We start from the raw sequence: 26609 nt of genomic DNA on the forward strand, positions 1-26609 counted from the left end.
TGTGGAACAGTTGCGAACGCTGGTTTAACACATCCCGTGTGATGTGCTAACTGATCCAAATACTATAAATATTGTGCTACATCTGCTTTGTTTATTAAAACAATATTTTCTTTCAAATTCTCTAGATAATAATAATAATAATAAAAAACAAACAATAAAAACAAACAAACAAACAAACAAAAAAACCTTGGTTAGTTGAACAGCTAACCCTGCACGTTTTACAATGGCACAAAGTACAGTAACAGTGATTATATTTATTTTTTAGCCCAACACACCACTAAGTTTGACGAGAATATGCAGCACTGATCAATTGCGCAAACGTGAAACGTGTTACTTATTTGTATTGGGTCTTAAGGGTATTTAACTATTAAAAAGTCCATCCACGGTCCATGATTTAACTGTAACGCTGTAACAGAGTTTTCATGAAGAACACATACACAACACTGTAAAGTATGTATGCCTACCTAGGATCAAGCACGACTTACTGGAGAGAAAATGTAATACAATGCTATGACTAAACCGATGAATTTTTACAAATTCATTAAAAACAATAAAGGAAGATTTGTGCCCAGATATCTTTACTAATTTCTCATTAAAGTTTTGTAGGTGGGTTTTCTTAAATATATATTTTTGTTCATTTATCATTGATAAACAGATACATTGCAAACCAAAGCCAGTTGCGCGCCATCAATGACATTGACGTGGAGGCGTACTTGAGCCTGAGGAATTTGTAAGTAGCCTATTTAATAATAATAATAATAATAATAATAATAATAATAATAATAATAATAATAATAATAATCATTTTGTTTTCTTACAAAGAACTGTGACAAATTCTGGACTGTCTTACGTGTCCCGTCGGTCATTTCAGAAGACTCCCAATCTCCAATATGTGTAAGTGAAAATATTTTTGTGGTGTTCCGTGACAGCAAGCCTTTATACTGCTTGGGTGTGCAGCATGCGTAGAAATATACCGGGTGTTTGTCACACCGTTATCTTTAACTTCGAATTTGCTTAAGTATAGGGTACAATGTCTATTCTAGTATTTCCTCTGAGAAATACATTATTAAAGGGGAGATGTTGGTTTCCTAAATTGATTATTTTTAATGGTAAAAAAAGTAATATATTTTGTGATTCTTCCCATAAAAATACATAAATAAAAATTCTGAAATAAATCCGTGAGTATGTGATTTTGGGCCCTTTAATAGTACAACAAATGTTTAAAACAAACTGGTCTAAAGATATTAATGATGTATGTAAATGCCTACAATTTCACATACACTTATTTTACATATTGGCTGCTTCTAGGCAGATTGTAAGAAAAGCTGATGAGAAATGAATCTCTGCTTTTTTCATATTTTCACCTCTACTAAATAAATGAATAATACATGCCTCCATGTACATGTGTGAAGTAAAGAGCATCTTCTAAATGATGGCTGCTTTTATGTAGTTTGACAAAATCATCACATACCCTTCACCTTTGTTTTTTACTATACAGCATGTAGGTGTTGACACACTAGTGCAGTAGCAAATAGTGCTAGTACTTTGCATCACCTGGAATGTTACACCACAGTTTATCATCTTTTATTTTTTATTGCAGCAACCTAAAAAACAATAAATTATCTACTTTATCTTGGAAGACCTTCAGGCACGTAAACTTGGCATATCTGTAAGTAGTACTCAGTAAAAGCATTTTAACATTTCTAAACTGTTTTAACAAATGTACAAACAATGTTTTTTACATGTTTTGCATAATGAGTTGGATCTATATTACGATTCAAATGGATCAAAGGGGTAGGCTTCTGCACATTTTTTAATTCTCCTTGCACAAATTAATTTACTGTTTTGCTGCCCTGTTATATTTTGTTATGATTATTACATGCATCTGAACAAGAGAATAGCATTATTACATTAATTACATTAACCCTTACAAAGAATTGTTTTTGTAGCCAATGTACGTGTGTTTTAAATGTACATATTGCTTGAGTTTCAGTTAACCCCTGGTCTTTTTAAAACTGTAAACATGATGCGTAGAAATATTGCGTTTCAAATTTGGCAGACTCATGATCTGATTGCTTTCTACTGAGCTTTAACAAGAAATGTTAATGGGTTTCATTTTGTCAGAAAATTGTAATAACAAATTAACAAAATTAACAAAAAATAACCCAATAACAAATTGACAAAATACATTGTACCATCATGACAGAATGTTCATCTTGAGTTTAATATTGAAAGTAACCCTCCTATGAAAGTTAATGTAGCTGATGTGCATGGCTGCATACATGTACCAATACCAGTTCTCGGTACAAATACACACACACACGATCTATATTTCAGGCTACTTACAGGAAATCCATTCCAGTGCTCTTGTAATATTCAATGGATCAAACTGTGGCAGGAGAATGAAACGGCCAGTCTGGAAACTCAGAATCTGATGTGCAAGGATCACAGCAATAAGAAGTTCTTACTACCCGAAATGCACATTCCGGATTGTGGTAATTATTCTTATTTTTTAAGCAAAGACATTGTTATAGTTCAACAATGTATGTTTTTAGTGTGACTTGCTTTTTGTTTCAATCTTTTAACTTTAGCCACAGATATTTACAAAGACCTTCGGAAAAAGAAGTCAAGTTCCTATGCACAGGGGTTAAGCAAATCCTGTTGTCTTTAAAGGGAAACCTATTATACATGCAGTCACCAATGAGACATTGACGTTGTTTTACAACACATGCTTCAGACTCAAACAATTGCTGTAAACCCAGCATACAAGAAATTTATTTATGGAAGTGTTTTCAATACACAGGTGATCATTCTAGCTATACAGATTGAATATTAAGGAAAGCATTCTTATTGCATTGTGTGATGCCACTGTCATAATAGAGACATCTTTAAATGCATACATATTAATATCGTTATCATTTTTTGCACCTGTCTAGAATGTGTCATTGTGAATAGTCACATGATCAATGAGTCTCATGCTCAAAGAACCTCTCCTGATTGGCCACAATATGGGAAAAAAAACATAATTTTGGAAACATACACTAGAACCATCCAATAGACATAAAGAAGCATTTTGACTCATAACATACAACAACAATTTAGTGAGTTAATAATTTGGCACATTGTTTCTTAAACAGGGACCATTAATTCTGTATCAATGTTGTATCTTAATTTAAATTTTCTTTTATGAAAATGAACAGTATCTCTTAGTGATTGGTTCAGGTGATAGACGGTAGAAATGCTGACTATGCATGTTTGCTCGTCTGGTATTTAAAAAATGCTCCTAAATTAGTTTTGTGGTCATGTGTTAAGCATCTTTACATCAGTGTCATATTGGCTTGATTCCAGTTCGTGGGATGACCTTTTTATGTAAGATGTTACCCCCCCCCCGATGAATAAACAGTAATAAGTAATAGGGCACAGTAATTAAATCAGACGTTTGCTGTGCTTGTGTTGGTGAAAAAGATGTGCAAAAGATATGAAGTCTACAAAGTTGTAAAACATTTAATAAAAATATATACTTGATTATACAATGGTAAATTGATGCATTGATATACTGATGCTAATGGTCATTGATGCCTTGATAGTCGGAACGATCTAACGAACGTTGTGACGGGACTTTTTATTTCCCACTGATGCATACTATAATACCACTTCCTGCTATATATATAATTGAATATATATATATATATATATATATATATATATATATATATATATATATATATACATATACACACACACACACACACACACACACACACACAGTGGTTTGCAGAAGTATTCACTTTTTGTTGAATTACAAATAACGTATGCACAGTTTTTCAAACAAACTTCTTTTTATTCCAAGCTGTAGTGGTTAAATGGAAAACTGTTATATGAGGAGGAGGTTAAATGTCAGAAAAACTTGACCTTTCAAACAAATCATTTGCACCTGAGTTGATTTAGGGCTGCAGTAGCAAAGGTGTTGAATACTTATGCAACTGAGATTAATCTGTTTTTCTCTGTAAATCTTATTTATATTCTATATGAGTTTTTTTAACTTTATTAATGTGGAGTAGTTTGTGTAGATTTTACACGTAAAGTCTAATTTGAAATCGTAGTGGAGAACGCTCAGGTGCCAGCAAAATGTGAAAACTTTGCAGGGGTGTGAGTATTTCTGCAAACCACTGTATATTACTTTATTCTAAATTTATGGAATACACAAAAAGGAATGTAACATCTAGTAGGTTTTTAATTATTTCTTCAAGTGCACAGATGGTTAACCAATGGAAATTATATATATATATTTTTATGTAAAGCATGATTGTGAGAGACTGCAGCTTTAGTGCAGCTTTCTGGAGGAACCTGCATGCAAAAAGGATGCCTATATTATATTAACATGTGTACCAAAATGTTATTACATTAACATTCAAGGTGGCACTTAGAGGATTAATTTAAGAAAAGTTCTTCACATTGGGGTTCTGTAGTGATTGTTTCATTCAGTGTGCCTCAAATGTCCTTTAGACTGAAAATAATAGGGACCTAATTAAAATGCAGGTGGAAATTGCTCCCTGCATAACAGTAGACTGTCTCTGAAAATCTTGCCCAACATAAGACTATAAATTATGCTTGCTTAATCAAGGTCAGCTGTGACAGGCCTGTACTTGGAATTTAAGGTTCTTGAGCCAAAGAGGTTTATATCTTTATTCTATGATGCTTTTAGTATCCTGATAACAGCTTCAGCATCATCAACCCACCACAGTTGAGTAACCTCTTCTGTCCTAGACGGAGAGACTGTCATAAATGAATGATGAACTGATAGTTCACACCCCAATATACCTAATTATCTACATTTGGGTTATTTTTGCATTCAAAATTTAAAGGGGATGTACAGTACAAACCTGGGAGGTTGTTAGTTAAAGTGTGACCAAAAAGTGAAAGGAAGGCATGCAATAGACGTGTTGAATAATATGTGAAATTCTACGTGTTAGTATGGGTGACCCAAAACTCTAGTCATGAGTATTACGTCAACATTGGGTACAACAAGTAGTCAAAAGTTGCTAAGATACACACTAAGATACCGGTTGATAGGTATTTTCCAAAATGGCTTAATATTGATATGCAAAACTGAAAAGCTGGTAATGTTTTACATTTTACTCAGAAATATGTTTTTCATATAGAAGCTTGATCCTGGTGGTGCATGTTTTATGATATGACATATATATATATATATATATATATATATATATATATATATATATATATATATATATATATATATATATATATATATATATATATATATATATATATTTAAATAGGAAGTTACACATTGGATTTAATAGATTTAAAAACTGTGATTTGTCTTTACGACAACTTACTGAGACTGATCTTCGGAACAGAAAGGTATTTTTCCGATTCAATTTCAATCTATTTTTATAGCGTTGGTTTTGGAGAGTGTTTTTTTTTGTTAGATGCCCTACTGTCGACAAATGCTATTGGCAGCAGCTCAAACATTTAAAGTGGTGTTGATGGATAAAAACATTAGGGTTTAAATCCGTTATGTGAAGTGGGAATCGAGAGAAAGGGGGTGGTGATTAAGAATGATAGCATGTTTTAGATTTTTGTATTTGTATTTCAACAGGCTTAAATGTACCCAAACTTTGACTCCTGTAAAACCTTAACACCAAACCTATGGGGTTTGCCTTTCAAGAAGGTATTATAGGGAATAGGTCATATCTTTTAGTGTTGAAAGACATTTAAACATTTTTCTTTTAAAAGCATAATTATATATCTTATAACATATCTTATTATTTAACTTGTTTTATAAGCATGCCCAACACAGCAATGCAATAATTAGCAGCTGCTAGGCTGACCTCAGAGACAGTTGAAAGGCAAAGTTAATGTATAATAACTATTTCTAAAACGTGTTTTTAGGGTATATTTTGTATTAGATAGGCTGGCTTGAAATGTTGTTTAAGAGATTCAACATTCTAAAGTCCTGTTAGCTTTAAAGGGCATCTACTGTAGAATAATGACAGCTCTGCTTGGAATCCGACTAGCTGAGCAGATATGAGATTTCTAATTTTGGCATGCGTAAAAGCATCATTTTTTTTTGTTTCTTTTGTTTCTTAATGAACAGTGATGCCTACAGCTAGTATAAGCCCTTCCAGTGTTACCTTAATGGAAGGAAGTGACATCAATCTTGAGTGTAGAACCTCTGGAACACCTTCTCCAGACGTAAGCTGGGATCTAGGCAACTTGGTCACAAGTTATCAGGTAAGCCATTTACCAGCTAATTAACAGATATACAACATGTACGTTATGTAGTATTGCACTCATGTTGCAGGAACAGGACAATCAATTGCATGAATTATTTGATACACTGCAACATTTTAGAATGGTGTTAATTTATTAATAGAACATCCTTAATGACTTATAGTGTGCATGCAAGAATATTTTTGAACCAGGGTAGACTTTGTACTTCAAAATAAAGCTGAGGGGACACTTGTCTACATGTTGCTAGAAAAATGTAGAAAGGGTTACTTTTTTTTGTAGAAAGTGCAGTGAAAGCTGCAAGTTTCAAGCAACTGTATCAAAGGACTGTTGATTTTGTAGCAGCAACATTACATCATAGAATACATTTGCCAATGAAAGTGATGTAAAAAGTCATGTGATTAGCTTCTTCACTGATGAAAAAAACTAAGAAAAATGCCACAGAAAACGAATGCGAAGCCGGTGTGGGATTGTGGCAAAGTAGTGAGTACGTGCAGGTGAGTGCAGTGCAGAACGAATTAATCACACAGACAATGATTCACAGGTGCAAGGGTGTTTACTAATGATTATAATGTACATAGCCTCATGGCAAAACCTGTGAAAAATAATAATGATGTAAGTAGTACAGCAGCGTGTGTCACTTCTGTTTGTAAATCCAACGGGTTTGACCCGAAACCAAAAGTCCAGCCTTTTCTCACCCACACAAAACACTAAACACATACACAGTTCCTACAGTATGGGAATTAAGTGCTTGTGGTGCAAAGACAGTCCCTCAGTGAAAAGTGAGTGTTGATATCCGGGTTTGATGCTGGCCTGCGGCTGCAGCTCTGGGTCATGTTAGTAATCTTGAAACAGACAATACAAACAAACACCCACGGTTTCTTTCACAAATAACAGGGACTCCTCCTAGGTTGTTGCTAACCATATACAAAGGAAAATATCACTTTCACTACGCCCCCTATTTCTACCCTCGCTCATGACCCCTAGGTTAACGAACGCATCCGCTCCTCCAATCCTCGGATGCCACGCCGTCTCCCGTCCGAAACTTGTTGAACTTGGGTGCCGTAGCTCAGCCCCCTTCCTAAATGACCGACTTCCACCTACCCTAAGGAATAATTTGTCGTGTACTCCATTCCTTTTACATGGTGCTCTCACAGGTTGGGAAGGAGATCTAACACCAAGAATCGTTCGATCTCTGTCACAGGGTTATTGTGAGGGAGGCTCTCCTTATCTATTTTTTTCAGGGTGACAGATTTTTTTCTTCTACAATATGTAGTGGAGCACCATTAAAGTCAACATATTCCTAGAAAAAAATGATTTACTATTATGAACCATTTAAAACATCATGTTTTGTTATCATTATAGTCTTTATTAGAAATTACAGAAACATCGGTTTGGTACCGATGTGAAGCATTAGATTATTCTTGTTAAACTGCAATTGTGTGTTAACTGTGTGTGAATGGTATGTTGAAGGTGTTAATGGTGTTACGTTTAAGTCACCAAGTTGTGTTTTCATTGGTAATTGTTTCAAATAAAGGCTTTCATTTGGACTTAATAGTAATTGATAAAGCGAGTCCTACTTTGTTTAAAGCTATTTGAACATGCAGTTCAGCAGACACAACTTGCAAATATTGTTGCACACAGTTACTCTCGTTTACAATTAGTTTTATTTACACAAATAACTGCAAAACATTCAAGCAAAACATTCAAGCTAAAAATGACAAATTCAGAACAAAAATGCTGAGTTTAATGGTCACTATTACCAATGCAATCCTAATACACATATTTAAGAGTGAAGTATTTTATTATATTAAATTCTGGTGAAAATTATGCAGACACTAAAAACACTAAAACTTTGATAGGAAATATCATCTATGTATTGTCCATCAACATTTTATCTACAATGTCTGCATACTGTAGATTAGTGTCCACTGACATCAATGTAGAAGCAACAGATTTCATTCTACATTTTCTAGCTACATGCAGACTAGTGTCCCCTTGGCTTAAGTTAAGAGTGTCTCATCATATGTCTTCTCAGATTCTTTCACAAACACAGTAAGTCACATTTAAAATATAATACATTCTATTTTTTTTCCCCTAACAGCAGTACAACCTGAAGCAACACTATACAACACTCAAGATGATAAATGTTTCTTCCAATGATACTGGAAAAACAATATTGTGCACAGCAGAAAATATTGTGGGGGAAAGTGAATCTTCAGTTATTCTGGTTGTGCATTGTAAGTAAAAAAAACAGCAAATGTGTTGTACTGATTCTGTTGATTTGATATGCAATCCCCTGCAAAGATAATATAGTGGAGGTGGAGGTGTACATACCATTGCAGACAAAAGGATTGGCACCTGTGGTGGGGTGTGGTGTGTGTATAATGACCTTAGACCGAGTCCTGGGTTTCTGTATAACACAAAATATTTACAACCAAACAGTGCACACAAGTATTTGCAAAAATGCCACAGTGTCGTCTTCTCTTGCCTGTCCAGTTCCAGGTTTCACTCCTCGGCCATGCTTCGAACCACCTTGGTTCAATGATACTTAGCAGTGTTAGTCCTCCTGGCAAGACAACCATGGTTTGTTTATATTTGGTCCACTCCAACTCACTCCCAAACCAAATTCCACCAAATGAACCACCAGACTCATCTAAACAGTTCCCTTATAAGTACCAAGCCCCGCCCCATTAATCCGCTAGAGCCAATCACTACTCGATACAACTTCTGCTGAAACCTCGGTCTTAACTAGCAGGAAACTCAGTACACCTGTATTGCCGACCTTCCCAAGATGGCTGTTGCAACCGGACTCTATACCTACTGCATGCGCCATCTTGTTGAAGTCACATCTGTCTGTCAACCTAGCGCCTCTGTCTAAGCCAGTTTTTCCACCTTCCATCTTAACTCTGTTACAGCATCCTATGCGTATTATACCTTAATTTAAATTAACAGATTAAGGTTAACCACTTTTTCATGAATCAAAAAGCAAAATATACAATTTATAGTAATTTAACAATTTTTTTTTTTTTCAAAAAACAAGCACACTTTTTTCATTTAAAGTATATGTGCATCACAAAAGTATTGGCAACCTGCTATTGTAGTTCATATATTCTCCTTTGGCTTTTATTATGGCTTTCAGACATTTCTGATAATTCTAACCAGTATTTTACATCTTGTTGATGAAGTCTGGGCCAATTCTGTTTTGGATATTTCCTTCAGCTAGACACAAAAGCATTTCTATTGGATTGAGGTCTGGTGATTGTGAAGGCCATTCCAGAAACTTTATCATATGCTTTGTCTCATTGTTGAGTTGGAAGATAAACTGTCTGCCAATCTGCCTATGAGCAGATGGTATCATTGTATTTTGTAGAATGTTTTGATACATGGCTGCATTCAATCTGTCTTCAATCACACGAATGTCTCCAGTCCTTGAACTGCTAAAACACCACCATATCATGACCGGACCACCTATGTGATTAACTGTTGGTACAAGGTTTTCTTCACTGAAGGCTTTTCTCCAAACATACTGTGACTCATTTTTGGTGAAAAGTTATATTTCAGTCTCATTGGACCCGAAAATTTTGTTGATGAATGCTTCAGATTCCTGTTTGTATTTCTTGGCAACTTTTAGATGGTTTGTGCACAAAATTCTTCTGTGTTCATGTATCTTTCTACAGATCATGCACTATTAAGCCTGATGCTTCTTGAAGTCCTTGGCTGTTAATCTTGTTTTTTTTTTACCTTCTCTGACAATTCCCTTAGTTTTCTTTGGACTTCTACGTCTTTCAGGCGTTACAGTTGAATTTGTTCTTGAGTGTGGATTTTCTCTGATGCTGTTCTGTAGCCATTCCCTTTGTTGTTGTGTGCTACGAGTGCTTTTCTTAAACGTGAATCCAATTCCTTTATCTTGACCATCATCTGCTGTGTTGCCAAAACATTCTTCAACAGATGTTGGAAATAATGACCCTTTTTTCTGGCTATTGACTTTATAATGCAGCTTAGTGATTGTATAAAGGCTTTCAATCAATTAATATATTTTTTATTTGTTCTATTACATTTTTACAGACTTTTAATGAAAAGGTACCAATACTTTTGTCATGAACAATTATTTGAAAGAGATTTTTTTTAAAATGTTATTTTACAAAGATTGTTTGTTAAACTACCTTGAAATTGTGTATTTTGGTCTTTGTCATATTAATAGTGGTAATGTTCATTAAATGTTTGTGTTTATCACGTTTTCTTGAATTATCTTATGCCAATACTTTTGTATGTGACTGTATGTACTTATGTCACATGAGACTTGCTAGTAACATAAGTTATTGAGAATATCAAATTCCGGGGATATAGCCGTTCATCCATCCACCTGTATAGCACATTTTTGGATTCATCTGGAGAATTGTGATTTTGCTGCTAATTCTTACTCTATACTATTCTGTAATACTGTTGATATATGTCATGGTTAATTCTACTGATAGCTCTGATTTTGAATTTACAGCATGGTGGGGTGTGTATTTTAGTGACATACCTGTTATTACTAAGCATTCTACAGCTAGCTCAGGGGTATAGCCAACCGTTACAGTGTTTTTGGTATTTTGTAGAGTAAAGATTTATGTTTTTTTTTTTCATGATTAGAATACAGATAAACGTTTAATTGTTAAAAAATGGCTTATGTTACATAATGAAACAAAGTAGTAACTTTCAAACTAAAGCATACATAAGATTTCTTTGAGCAGCACTACCTGAATGTGTTTGTTTCAAACACATATATCTTTGTATTTTTTAAGGTTTCATAGTGATAACAATCTGTTTTTCTCCTCCTGTTTAGTTCCACCAAAAATAACATTTTTAGGCCAGGCAGTACTGGACCACCACTGGTGCATTCCATTCAGTGCAAGAGGGAACCCAAAGCCAAAGCTAATTTGGTTCTATGAAGGGGCTGTTTTAAATGAGACCGACTTCATCTGGACTAGTATTCACCTCGCCTATGACAGTGAACACCACGGCTGCCTGCAACTAGATAGCCCCACTCATCTCAACAATGGCCAATACACTCTGCTGGCAAAGAATGAATATGGGACAGATGAACGCACTGTTTCTGCTCATTTTATGCCAGATCCATGGCTTGGTAAGTAAAACTAAACCACATTTATTTTAATTGTACCAGTTCAGGATTTATGACTGGATTTACAGTATATATTAAGACCATTTTATTTTTTTTCTGGATCTGCATTGCAGTTCATTCACAAGAGGACTTGTATTTCTCACACAGCACTATAATAATTATTAAATCCACAGAATTTCAGGATTGGTAAACCCCAGAGATAAAGTTGAAAATTCTGAGACACATCTTTGTATTTACTTTATATTTACAATAATTTTTTTAAATGAAACAAATGAAACTTTATGCATTTGGTTGCTGCAGTGTCTCACACGCACAGTGTTATCAGTAAATAGTACAGTGAGTAAATGGAAATGCTCTGTGGCAACACTATATAACCTGGACAGAGCTCAATATGACATGATGCACTGGCTCCTATTGTCAGTGTGGATTCTTTGAATTTGCTTCCCCTCTTGAATCATTTTTTACTTTCAAATCTGTACTGCATGTGTCAATGGCTTGGTTTACATGCAAGAACAAAACAAAAAGTATTATGTTGTTTTCATGCTATTTGGGCAGTACATTTGTTTTTCTTAGGGGAGAGATAGTCCAAGTTCAAATGACCAAAATAATATTAAAATATGGGAAGATATATTGGGCCCTATTTAGCAACTATGTGCTCTGCCGCTATGGCTCGGGCAAAAATGACAGCGTTAGCGAACCGCAACGATAGCGCACGAGAACGTGGTTTAGAAGTCAGGTATCGTGTGGGCTAACGCACATCAAATAGCGAATCATGTGAATTTTCCGGGGCCCCATAAGGCTAGTATGATCTGTGCTGTGCTCAATCTGTATCTAGTTAATACCTCCTCCTTAAGTGAATATGGTTTGCATATCAAGTGGCTTCCTTCGCTGTATTTTGTGACGTGATTTGCATACATTTCCACACATTAACATTATTCATTATATTTAAATGACTCAGACACTACCTTTTCCACACACTTTTTTTTCCACGTGTTAGGTTGCCTGCCACTTGTTAGTGAATACAGCAGGTGTACAAAGCACACAGTAAAGGGGCTTACTGCCTGCAAAACACATTACCACTGTTTAGTGAATGAGGCCCTTTGTTTGGCCATGTAGAAATTATTATTATTATTATTATTATTATTATTATTATTATTATTATTATTATTATTATTATTATTTTCTTAGCAGACAATTGTTACAAAATCACAGTACAAAGTATCACATTGTAAAATATCACTTTAATCCAGTGCGATTTACCGATTTACCCACCCTTTGTAGTGTGAGAAGGTGATCTACCCACCCTTTTTAGTGTGAGAAGGCGGTTTGCCCACCCTTTTTAGCTGCACCATATTTTTGTCACGCACTTTCTACAGCTTGAGGAATGTGTGTGCTACATCATATTGTCATGACAATGGATAAAGGATTTTACATTTTTATTCTCAATGTAAACCAAGCCAGTGACACTTTCTACTTATATACATATTAGTATCAATGAAATTAACCATTTCAGTTATTTTTACTATTATTATTAGTTATTTATTTTGAATAGAAAAAGTCTCAAAAACAGTAAATACTGTAACAGTCTGAATAGTTATAGATATGAATTATTGCCTTAAAGCCATGTTTATCTATCTATCTATCTATCTAACCTATCTACCTATCTATCTATCTATCTATATATCTATAGTATCTATCTCTATATCTATATCTATATATATATATATATTATATATATATAATAAATAGTATATATATATAATATAAATATACATATATATATATTTTATATATTGGAATGAATGACTAACATATGATATATGATACACAAAATAACCCAAGTTTGATGCCCTCCCACACTATTTTATGATTGGAAGAATGAATTTGGTTTTAGGAAGGTACAACTGTGGGCCTGACATTACAGGTGTAATATAATTTGAGTTTACAGCAACACACGACTTTGGCAAAGGTGGTTTCAGGAAGTAACCACATTGTAGACAAAAGGACAGAAAGTATTTCATAACTGTAGAGTTATATGAGTTGTGAATATGATACTTTGCAGGTAAAAGGACAGGCCTAAAGGCTACTACAGTAAACAGATGATTTTTCCTGGTTCATTTTTGAGGTACAATAGTTTAAAGCTTATGGTTATAGTATAGTATTTAGCAGGTGCTCCAGTGGCTTTGACATATGTAGCTAGCTTCTTCACGTCTACTTGCTACCATTCAATATTATTATTATCTGTACAATAGTTTTATGACACATTTGAGGGTGGAGTCATCCAATGTGAACTCATGTTTACCACACCTGAAGCAAAAAGTCAAGATGGTTTAGCCTCTATTTCTGGTGCCTCTGCAATCAAGGAGGTTATTGCATGAAATCCAAGTTGTACGAGACGAGCAACCAGAAGGACTCACTCTTGAAACTTCAATCACGCAAAAATTGTTGTTGGCTTTGAACCACCAAATAGCCAGGGGATTGTTGACACTTTCAGTGTCAGAACATCAGAATCAATGAAACTATGCAAGATGGTCACCTGAAGAAAGCATGCTTCCAAGTTCACATACTGAAGTTAACTAAAACCTTTTTCTAGCAAATGGTATTTAGCCAATTGTCCTCTGCCTGAATGGTGCTGTTGTAAATAGCCTGGCTGCTGTGTTGGGAGGTTGAAACTATACACCTGCTAGAATTTACCAGGCCACTGTTCTCTCATTTTTGGCTGCTCATCAGATTCCAAATGCCAGAGCTTTTTGTCCCAGAAGAGAAAGAGGTGCTGCAAGTCTATACTTGAAGCACTGGCCTGGCCAAAACTGATAAGAACACTGGCCTGGTTGAAACCAGACACATCGTCTTAGTGCAAACTGTGACAGAGTATACAATATCTGCCTGAAGTCCAAGTTGGTCTTCACATATTTTGACGAGTATTACACAACATAGTGATCACCACCGCTGAACACCATTTTTGTGGTTTGCAGAAAAAATACAAATACTACTTGTATGAAAGGGTATAGGTTATTACAGGTAAAATTATTTTTCAATGTATTTGATTTTAATATTCTAGATATATTCAACCAAAACTATTTATTGTTTTGACCACACAATGGATTATTGTGTGATATATCATATGTTACAAAAACATTTTTGTATGCAGACTTTTTTGTTGATGTCTTCAAAAATAGGAAATATGTAAGTGTTTATCACAGTTAGCTCTAGGCTCAGTCTAACATTTTTATTTTTTTATTTTTGTTTTGTAGATTCCACAGAACCTCCTTATTATGGTAAGTTTGGTTGGGCATAACAACATTTTAAAAAATCAATTGAAAAATGCAAAATGTCCCCCAAAAATGGTTTGGATCATTATCCTTATATCCCAACCAATTTGGCAAGTGTATGCATACACATTAATATTACTTCCAGAACTACCTGAAATGTAGAATATAGAAATAAGTAGCTGTTTTACTTTTTTTTTTTTTTAATCAAATAAAGAATACAGAAATAAATAGATTTGCTTCAAGTATAGCAAACCTAGCATTGTTGATGCAACATTTAGGGTAAAATAAGATGTACAGGAATGCTCAGGAATCTAACACTTCAACTAATCAAGACAAAAAATGTTAAATGGCTTCAGCTAGCACAGAAAAATATATATTCATAAGCTGTCAATATGGTGCACAAAAAAGGAGCATAGCAGAAATGTGATACTCCTAAGTGCCTTCTTCAGTCAAGATCCATCTAATTTAGCTTGGAGTGCACCCCTCAGAAATAACGGCTGTATTCAGTTGCATAGCTGGAAAGAGCTCTCAGAAGTCTCTTCGCGCAGGTAGTTTTGTAGAGCAGAAACAAGTAAATAAAAAAAGGTTGTCTCAGAGGTTGTCAAAATAAATCATCATGGTTTGTTACCTGGCAACATCAATATTGAAAACAGTGTGTTTGCCCCTCAATGTCCATATTGTGGACTGTTATTTTATATACATAAATATGTTTTCATTTGTTTTCATTTCTTCAGGAACATTGATAGTGATGTTTTTCTTTAATATATATATATAGTATATATATTATATATATATATATATATATATATATATATATATATATATATATAGATATATATATATATATATATTTATAACTGCAGAAAGTCTGAACCTGGATTTGTTTCTCTTATACAGACTATACCTCTGATCCTGCACCCACCAGTGTTCCAGATGTGGAACCAGACAGCATTGCTGTAAGTATTTGTAAGCTAAGGCATTTGGTATGTAGTACTGCGCAGAAAGCCTCTATTATTTAGCAGTGTTCCTAGATGGAAGAACACCGACTTATACAAAGAGACTATACCTGAAAGGACCTGCCTAGTTGGCTGTTTTTTTAACGTACACCTTTATTCAATTGCTCACACAATAAAAAATAACATAATAATTAACTAGGTTAATATCCGCACTGTTTAATCTTATCAATTGGAACGCTACATGATTCTGTACATATTTTCAATACCATAATTTTACTATAACAAAATGTAATCTTTATAACATGCCCTGATAATGTAACTGATTCTCTTTTTAGTTAAAGATGGAACGCAGGTCAGGTCACTATTGTAGCTTTCCTCAACAGATTCATCAGATAGGGGCCCATTTTTAAAGCAAGTGAAAAGTAAAAGTTCTGAAATAAGTATCAGACTTAAACAACTGACTCAATATGGCAAACTAGATATAGTATATGTCGGCACTACCTAGATTAATCCTAATGCTAGCTCATGCAACAATAGTGTAAATTGTACTTGCACATAAAACCAACATTTTATTAAAACACTAAAAAAATGATTAGTGTTCAGGCCGGAGGATAAGATTACAATAAAGTATATTCACTCATGAACTCACTCATGCTGTTTTCAGGTGTATGTAGTGGTAGGCGTTGCTGCTGTGGCGTTCATAGGATTTGTGTTGATGTTGATCGTCCTGAAATTTGGAAGGAACTCCAAATTTGGAATTAAAGGTAGGATATGCCATTTTTACAGTGATTAGTATTTAACTATAAATAACTGAAAATGGAACAGCTGTGGAAAGTTAACAGAAATGTTTACGGAAACTGTCTCATTTTATTCCTGTGTGACTGTATCGCTTCAGATAATCTTTCCGCAGTGCTTCATTTAACAGCCAGGTTTATTTATGTAATGATAATTCTCAATTAGCAATGTAGAATGATTTTTACCAGGGATAAGCATTTAAAATGAAAAACAATGTTCTTAACAAGTTCAGTTTGTGATGTGAATACTCAGTGCAGCAAGAAAGTACAGGCTGGAATGGCTATCGTAATGTGTTCACCATTGGCCAACCTGAAAATACAGAACTGAGCACCACTTAATTTAAGCTAATCAGGACAAATATCTAGCTATAACCCTAGATACTTGTAAAATAATGTGATATATGTTGTTATAAAGAGGTGTGTTATTTTTTTTTTTTTTATCTTAAAAAGTGCATCTGATGGCAAAATGCCTAATCTTGGATGGCTATTTTGGTATAGTTGGATTTCGTTATCTGCATTCGAAGAGAATATCTGATATTGGTTGGGGGTTAACTGATGCACATAGTAGCATTGTGATCCTTACATGTCTTTGTACTGTTGACCACATTATTTGTCTTTAACACTGGATTTTTTCTATGAGTTCCAAAGGTATGTTTGGTAGACCTTAATAACATCACGATCGGGGGAGAAGGGGGTGTGGGTGGGGGCAGGGGGGCAGGGATACTTCTGAGATCTCGGTAATTAATTATATGGTAATTGCAAGTTACCTCCACTGATTTGCCTTGATTCTTGACTGGTGTGGACCAAAGCATTTTATATGTGTGCCCTTGGGCTGTTGCATAGGCTATTGGTATGCACAGTATCAGTACAAGCTTTCACAGCTATGATGCAATACAACTCTTTGCATTGAGCCTGCTGGGTAATTGCTTGCATAGAAATGTGCTGTATATTTAAAGTAATACATCTTATGTTCACAAGGATTTGCTTTTCTTAATATAAAAGCATGCAGGTGGGCAGCAGCTTCAATGCTGTAGTTACAGCACTTCTAAAATTCCTATAAGAGAAGAGGATCCTGGAAAAATAGAAAAAAAAGTTGATTTGTTAATTATGTTGTAAACATGTGTTTGTATTATTGCTATATTTAAATACTTGCCCTATATTTCTGAGTTGCACCAACTTTTTACATACAGCATGATCCTGAAGTGTTAATTTAATACTCTTTCTAAGAAACAAGTACATCTTTTAGTGCATGTTCGATGTAACAAGGAAGTTCACTTCTTTACATGGGTCAATGGGCAATATACTAATTTCCCCTTGGAGCCCAACCCATCAAGGACAGTGTGGATAATTCGGACCTATTGCTTTTGGAAAACTTTACACGTTGAATCATCCAAGCCTATGAAATAGAATGGAAGGTCTTCGTTTTCAATCATTATTGTTTTACGTAGTCTACTGTGTCCCTTTGTTGTATTGAGATTTAAGAACTTGCTCAATTCTATACTGTAGACAAAATAGCAGTTTCATTTGTTTCATGTATTGTTAAGGTAGCCACCTAGCAGGAACAACCAGAGGTTTACAAGATTAATTAAAGTGTGTATTATTTAAAAAGCAAGCCCTTGATATTTTTATCAGGCCAAATGATCATTTGTGATTAATATCATTTTATTTTCTGCTGATTTCTCTGTATTTACTATTTATTTATTTTTGCTGGCGTTAGATTTATAGATTGACTATGCTAAATATGGAACAGAAAAATGAGATTTTAATGGGGCATCAGGTTCTATTTTTAAATGCATGTCTAAACAGGCCACTTATCAATTGTGTCAGCAGAAGCCCACAATCTTATTAGAGCAAAGCACTCCTTTTGTTGAGGCTGTGTAAAAGCAATCTGGATTAGATTTCACCTGTGCTAAGAAACTTTCACCTTGAACTAGTGGATTAACTCCCTCTAAATGTGTTTACTGGGAGACAGTATACATTATTGAACAATATAATAGAAAGGACATTTAGTGCAAAAAACAAGCCTGTCCTTCTTATAGTAAAGTGTGTGTGTGTGTGTGTGTGTGTGTGTGTGTGTGTGTGTGTGTGTGTGTGTGTATAATAGATGTAAATAATATATAAGTATATATATAATACGATATCTATATATATATATATATATATATATTATACGTTGAAGGTTGACTCCAACTTGAAACTTACAATATAGTTGTTGAACCTTGAAAACTTACTTACTATAGTTGTTGAAACTTGACCTTACTGAGGCATTTAGTTGTCTTTTGAACACACAACAATTGGTCAGAAGAAGGGCACTGACTCTCTTTAGTGCATTAGCACATTACTTTTCCATGCTCTTGGATGCAGCCTGTGTTTTCTCTGTTAGGCAAGGTGTGTGGGAGTAAGCCCTTAGAAAGGGTACTGGAGGTACACTGGAGTGAAGTAGAAGCATACCAATTCATTAATGATTCAGGAGGACCGGTTTCAGCTTTCTCTCCGTTCGAAGGAGTGCTGGCTAATCAATAAATCACTCTCAAGGTCACAAATGACTCTACCATCCCAATGTCCCGCAATATCTTCTAGAGCACATTGGTACTTAACATGGGTAATATTTTGGATTATGTTGCTTCTAGGGCAGCACAATCACTGCAGTTTATTAGGTATATATTTGCCCTTATCTAGTATGTGATTGCAAAAAATAATCTATGGTGGCATGTTTTCTTGGCGCCGCTATGATTTACAGTCTTAAAGATATTGTTTGATGTCGAACAAAAACTGCAGTCATATTTTATCAAGTTGATATATCTTCAGATCCTAAGGAAGCTTCAGGAATGTTTTTAGAATATTTTCTTAAAGTCATGAGGCAATGCACAAAAACGGTGTCCTGTTTTTTGTTGAACTCACTGCTGCAAGAGCTTTCCTGTTACATGCTTTTACAGTCAGTCACAGACACAGTAGCCACTTCTCTACAGTATGATATTTCTGACATGGGAGCATGGGAGAGAATCTACATAGGATACAATTTGATTGACATTTCCCAGAGTTATCATTTCTGTGGTGTGATCTATTTGTTCTGTTGTATCTGTAGCACTTCAGAACCAATGTTTGCTCTTAGGTGGAATGGAATTAGCTTGTGTGTGTGTGTGTGTGTGTGTGTGTGTGTATATACATACATATGCAAAAGTATTCAGACCCCTGACCAATTCTCTCATATTACTGAATTACAAATGGTACATTGAAATTTCATTCTGTTTGATATTTTAATTTAAAACACTGAAATTCAGAATCAGGTGACATTGCTTTTATGTTGGGAAATATTTTTAAGAAAAATAAAAAACTGAAATATCTTGTTTACATAAGTAATCAACCCCACACATTAATATTTGGTAGAGCCACCTTTCGCTGCAATAACAGCTTTAAATCTTTTGGGGTAAGTATGTACCAGCTTTGCACACAGTGTCGGAGTGATTTTGGCAAATTCTGCTTGGCAGATTTGCTCCAGGTTGTTCAGGTTGGTTGGACGACGCTTGTGGATCTCAATTTTCAAATAGTGCCACAGATTCTCAATGGGATTGAGATCAGGACTTTGACTGGGCCACTGTAGGACATTCACCTTTTTGTTCTTGAGCCACTCCAGTGTTGCTTTGGCCTTGTGCTTGGGATCATTGTCCTGCTGAAAGGTAAATTTCCTCCCAAGCTTCAGTTTTTTAACAGACTGAAGCAGATTCTCTTGCAGTATTTTCCTGTATTTTGCGCCATCCATTCTTCCTTCAATTGTAACAAGATACCCAGTCCCTGCTGATGAGAAGCATCCCCACAGCATGATGCTGCCACCACCATACTTCACTGTAGGGATGGTGTGTCTTGAGGCATGGGCAGTGTTAGGTTTGCGCCACACATAGCGCTTTGAGTTTTGGCCAAAAAGCTCTATCTTGGTCTCATCTGACCACAAAACCTTTTCCCACATCGCATCTGGGTCACTCTCATGCTTTCTGGCAAACTCCAGACGTGCTTTCAGATGGTACTTTTTGAGTAACGGCTTCTTTCTTGCCACCCTCCCATACAGGCCAGTGTTATGCAGAGCTCTTGTTATGGTTGACTGGTGCACCATTACACCACTCCCAGCCACTGAACTCTGCAGCTCCTTCAAAGTGATTGTTGGCCTCTCTGAGGCTTCTCTCACAAGTCTCCTTCTTGTTTGAGCGCTGAGTTTTGAGGGACGGCCTTTTCTTGGCAGTGCCTGGGTGGTGTGATGCAGCTTCCACTTCCTGATTATTGATCCAACTGTGCTCACTGGGATATCCAAACACTTGGATATTATTTTGTACCCTTTCCGTAATCTATGCATTTGTATTACTTTATCTCTAACTTCTGTAGAATGCTCTTTGGTCTTTATTTTCCTTCAGATTCACAGCCTTACCAATGATCCTTCAACAGTGGGGTTTTTATCCAGAAAATGTGACAGCAACTTTAATGGTTCACAGGTGGAGGCCAATGGTAAGGTAATTGTGTCCTCGTTAGGGCAATTTCTTTCATCGGTGCAAACTGGGAGCTTCCACAGCACAGGGGTTGAATACTTATGCAAGCAAGATATTTCAGTTTTTTATTTTTCTTAAAAATATTTCCCAACATAAAACCAATGTCACCTTACAATAATTGATTCTGAGTTTCAGTGTTTAAAAATAAAATATCAAACAGAACGAAATTTCAATGTACCATTTGTAATTCAGTAATATGAGAGAATTGGTCAGGGGTCTGAATACTTTTGCAAGCCACTGTGTGTGTGTGTGTGTGTGTGTGTGTGTGTGTGGTGTGTGTAATATATATATATATATATATATATATATATATATATATATATATATATATATATATAATATATATATACTATATATACAGTGCCTATAGAAAGCCCACACCCCCTTTCAAAATGTTCACCTTTTGTTGCCTTATAGCATGGATATAAAATGCATTCAATTTTTTTTTTTCATTTATCTACCCTTCCTACCCCACAACTTCAAAGTGAAAAAAATATTCTAGAAATTTATAGAAAACTATTTAAAAATAAAAACTGAAATAGCTTGGTTGGTTAAGTTTCCACCCTCCCCCCTTGTAATAGCAATCCTAAATTGGCACAGGTGTATCCAATCACCTTAAAAATCACACACCAAGTTAAGTGACCTCCACCTATGTTAAATTGTAGTGATTCACATGATTTCAGGATAAATTCAACAGTTCCTATAGGTTCCCATTGCTGGGCAGTGCATTTCAAAGCAAAGACTCAACCATGAACACCAAGGAGCTTTCAAAAGATCTCCGGGACAAAGTTGTTGAAAGGCACAGATCAGGGGCCTTGAAAAAGCCTTGAATATCCCTTGGAGCACGGTCAAGACGATTATTAAGATGTGGAAGGTGTATGGCACTACCAAGACCCTGCCTAGAACAGACTGTCCCTACAGTCTGGTTGACCGAGCAAGAAGGATACTGATCAGAGAGGCAACCAAGAGGCCAATGACAACTTTACAAGAGTGACAAACTTTTATGGCCAAGACTGGTCAAATATTGCATGTGACAACAATATCCCAAGCACTCCACAAATCTGGCCTGTATTTTACCTTGAATCCCATTTGAAGTATGCAAAAAATCAGGAGATTCTGTAGCGGTGTAGCAAAAAGTTTTGTGGTCTGAAAAACTAAAAGGCAACTTTTTGGCCTAAATGCAAATCTTTATTTTTGGTGCAAACCCAACACACCGCATCACCCAAAGAACACCATCCCTACTGTGAAGCATGGTGGTGGCTGCATCATGCTATGGGGATGTTTCTCATTGGCAGGGACTGGGGCACTAATCAGGATAGAAAGGAAAATGAATGGAGCAAAGTACAGATAAGTCCTTGAGGAAAACCTGCTGCCCTCTGCAAGAAAGCTGAAACTGAGATGGAAGTTCACCTTTCAGCATGACAACAACCCAAAGCACACAGCCAAAGCTACACTAGAGTGGCTAAGAAACGAAAAAGGTAAATGTTCTTGAGTGGCCCAGTCAGAGCCCCGACCTAAATCCAATCAAAAATATGTGGCATGACTTGAAGATTGCTGTCCATCAGCGCTCCCCAAGGAACTTGACAGTGCTTGAACAGTTTTGTAAAGAAGAATGGTCAAATATTGCCAAATGTAGGTGTGCAAAGTTGGTAGAGACCTATCCTAACAGACTCACAGCTGTAATTGCTGCCAAAGGTGCTTCCACCAAGTATTAACTCAGGAGGGGTGGAGACTTATCCAAATATGATCTTTCAGTTTTGTATTTTTAATATTAAATTTTTTCTCATTAAAAACTTTTTTCCCCTTAACAGTGTGGAGTATGGTGTGTAGATAAGTGGAAAAAAATCCTCATTTAAATGCATGAAACTCTGAGACATTGACACAAGAAAATGTGAAAAAAGTTCAAAGGGGTATAGACTTTCTATAGGCACTATATATATATATATATATATATATATATATATATATATATATATAATATATATATATATATATATATATATATATATATATATATAAACAGTGGTTTGCAGAAGTATTCACTCCCTACCAATAATGTCACGTTTTGTTGAATTGCAAATAAAGTATGCACAGGTTTTCAAACAAACCTTTATTTTTTTTTTATTCAAAGTTGCATAGGTCTCTACTAGCTTTGCACAGTAGGATGGTGAAACTTTTGCCCATTGTCATGGGAAAATTGCTCTAGTTCTGATAAGTTTGTTAGAAATCGTCGATGGACTGCAATCTTCAAATCTCACCATAAATTTTTGATTGGATTCAAGTCAAGACTTGGTCTGGGCCACTCAAGAACATGAAGGCTCTTCTTGCTCAACCACTCCAGTGTGGCTTTGGCTTTCTGTTTTGGGTCATTGCCCTGCTGAAATGTGAATTTCCTCCCCAGTTTCCGAGTCTTGGCTGACTCAAACTGGTTTTCCTCAAGGATTCGCCTGTACTTTGCACCATCCATTCTCCTCTCTATCCTAACAAGCTTCCCAGCCCCTGCTGAAGAGGAGCATCCTCATAACATGATGCTGCCACCACCTTGCTTGAGAGTTGGGATGGTGTTGACTGGGTGATGTGCAGTTTTGGACTTGCGCCAGACGTAACGCTTGGAATTTAGACTGAAAAGTTACATTTTTGTTTCATCTGACCACTAAACCTTTTTCCACATGTCTGGAGTATCATCTACATGCTTTTTCGCAAACTCTGTATGTGCTTTAAGATGAGGCTTTTTGAGTAATGGCTTTTTTCTTGCCATCTATCCATACAGGCCAGCTTTGTGTAGGGACTGGCTTATTGTTGATGTGTGAAAACTGACTCCCATCTCAGACACAGAACTTTGCAGATCTCTCGAGGTCATTGTTGGCTTCAGAGTTACATCCTGAACCAGTTTCCTGCTTGCCCGGCTGCTCAGTTTGGGAGGGCAACCTGATCATAGTGTCTGGGTGGTATGATGCATCTTCGCCTTCTTAATTATGGACTTCACTGTGCTGAGAGGGATAATCAACGCCTCTTGTACCCTTCTCCTGCTTTGTGCCTCTCTACCACTTTATTCCTGACTTGTTTCTAAAGCTCCTTCGTCTTCGTGGTTGCTTTCTTGGATCACTATATGAGTTGCAGATTGAAAGTGTTTATATACCTGAGGGAAATTATCTACAAGTTAAACCACTTTGAATACACACAGGCTGAAACTATTTCACTCATTTTTGTGACCTTTCAAACAAACCATTTGTACCTGAGCTGATTTGGGGCTGCAGTAGCAAAGAGGTTGAATACTTATGCAACTGAGATTAATCATTTTTTTCTCTGTAAATCTTACTTATTTATATTCTATATGCATTTTTTAACTTTATCAATGTGGAGTAGTTTGTGTAGATTCTAGATGTAAAGTCTAATTTGAAAGTGTTGTGGAGTACGCTCAGGTCCCAACAAAATGTGAAAACTTTGCAGGGAGGTGAATACTTCTGCATATATATATATATATATATATATATATATAATATATATATATATATATATATATATATATATATATAGTGTATATAGTGTACTTCTGTCCCAGTTTCAGCTTACTTGCAGAAACTCTGTCCTGTCCTGACTTCTCTTTGCTCCATTCATTTTCCCTTCTATCCTGATAAGGACCCTAGTCCCTGCCGATGAGAAACATCCCCTTAACATGATGCTGCCACCACCATGCTTCACAATAGGGATGGTGTTCTATGGGTTTTGCGCTGTGTTGGGTTTGTGCCAAACATAACACGTTGCATTTAGACCAAAAAGTTCAATTTTGCCACATGGCTACAGAATCTCCTGAGTGTTTTTTTGCATACTCCAAACAGGATGCAAGGTGGGTTTTCTTGAGTTATGGCTTCCTTCTTGCCACCCTACCATACAGGCCAGATTTGTGAAGTGTTTGGGATATCGTTGTCACATGCACACTTTTACCAGTCTTGGCCATAAAAGCCTGTAGCTCTTGCAAAGTTGCCATTGGTCTCTTGGTAGCCTCCCTGATTAGTCTCCTTCTTGCTCGGTCATTCAGTTTGGAGGGACGACCTGATCCAGGGAGGGTCTTGGTGGTGCCATACACCTTCCACTTCTTAATAATCATTTTGACTGTACTCTCAGGAATATTCAAGGCCTTTTATACCCATCCCCTGATCTGTGCCTATCAACAACTTTGTCCCAGAGTTCTTTTGAAAGCGCCTTCATGCTCATGGTTGAGTCTTTGCTTTGAAATGTACTACCCAGCACAGGGAACCTACAGGAACTGTTGACTTTATCCTGAAATCATGTGAATCACTACAATTTAACACAGGTGGAGGCCACTTAACTTGATGTGTGATTTTGAAGGTGATTGGTTACACCTGAGCTAATTCAGGATTGATATTACAAGGGGGGGTGGACACTTATCCAACCAAGCTATTTCAGTTTTTTCATTTTTAATTAATTTTCTACACATTTCTAGAATATCTTTTTCACTTGGGTAGGATGTGTAGATAAATGCATTTTAGTTCTTGGCTATAAGGCAGCAAAAGGTGAAAATTTTGAAAGGGGGTGTAGACTTTCTATAGGCACTGTATATTAGGGATCTGATGAATACAGAGGTTCCGAATAATTTTCCTTTAATGTCTCACTGAACTGACACATTTCTATTCAAAGCCAGTTAAACTTTTAAATCACACAGTCGGGTTGTGCTGTGTGTATAATCTCCAAAGTGCTTTCAATTATAAACAAACTGCCGCCTTTTAATCTGTAAACAGGTGAGTTTCACATGGCTAATGCAGATCCACATTATAAACACACAAGCATAAAAATAGTGTGTAATGTTTTTAGGTAGGGTTTTAAAAAAATCCCTCTCATTACAATTCTTCGATCTATTGATGGTGAGCTTTAAAAGTTTTAAATTGAGATGAGGCAAAACATACATGGTGATAATTGTCCAGTTAAAAGCCGACAATTCCTTTTGAATTGAAAGCACTCTGCAGAACCTAATGACATAATTTAAGAGCATCACCATATTCAAATTAAATGTCGGTTCCATTTGTTTTTGTTTTTTTTAACCGTAAATGAAGACATTATACACTATTGTTATGCTTGTGTGTTTATAATGTGGATCTGCATTGGCCATGTGAAACTCACCTGTCTGCAGATTAAAAGGTGACAATTAGATTTTTAATTGAAAGAACTTTGGATATTATACACACAGCACAACCTGATTGAAGTGTCAGTTCAGTGAGACCTTAAATAAAAATTATTGGGAACCGCTGTATTTAGCCCATCCCTATATATATATATATAGATATCAGTGCTGTGAAAAAAGTATCCCCCCCCCCCCCCCCCCCGTCCCCCCCGTCTGATTTTCTGCATTTTTGCACATTATTCACATTGAATTTGGTCAGATCTTTTTGTTGGTTGAATTAGTATATAGAGGGAGTCTGAGAGAAAAAGTGACACCAAAGTTTGGTGCTTCTTTCATTTGTTTGGTGTGCAAGGTAATCAAACATGCAATCTTCAGGTGTGAAAAAGTTCTTGCCCCCTAGTTAACTCAACCCAATTAAGGGATAATTAGGGTCAGCTGTTTGAATACTTTGGTTAACAATCAGGCCTGATTTGGGCCAGCTGTGCCAAATATAAATCTGACTAACTTTGGCCCTTACCATCAGAGTGAA

General features: G+C 35.8%; 1 protein-coding gene across 2 annotated transcripts in view; it reads left to right on the forward strand.

Moving 5' to 3' along the window:
* ntrk2a (neurotrophic tyrosine kinase, receptor, type 2a) overlaps positions 1-26609 on the forward strand; it is an 89562-nt gene that overhangs the window by 2123 nt on the left and 60830 nt on the right. For both annotated transcript variants that reach the window (XM_041227107.1, XM_041227108.1), the window contains exons 2-11: positions 656-730; positions 823-894; positions 1601-1669; positions 2338-2495; positions 6125-6261; positions 8363-8498; positions 11087-11386; positions 14638-14661; positions 15553-15611; positions 16276-16375. In XM_041227107.1, the coding sequence (XP_041083041.1) occupies positions 656-730; positions 823-894; positions 1601-1669; positions 2338-2495; positions 6125-6261; positions 8363-8498; positions 11087-11386; positions 14638-14661; positions 15553-15611; positions 16276-16375 (1130 nt within the window). The remainder of the gene's footprint in view (positions 1-655; positions 731-822; positions 895-1600; positions 1670-2337; positions 2496-6124; positions 6262-8362; positions 8499-11086; positions 11387-14637; positions 14662-15552; positions 15612-16275; positions 16376-26609) is intronic.

Source organism: Polyodon spathula, chromosome 2 (assembly GCF_017654505.1).
Source record: "Polyodon spathula isolate WHYD16114869_AA chromosome 2, ASM1765450v1, whole genome shotgun sequence".
NCBI classification, from domain to species: domain Eukaryota; kingdom Metazoa; phylum Chordata; class Actinopteri; order Acipenseriformes; family Polyodontidae; genus Polyodon; species Polyodon spathula.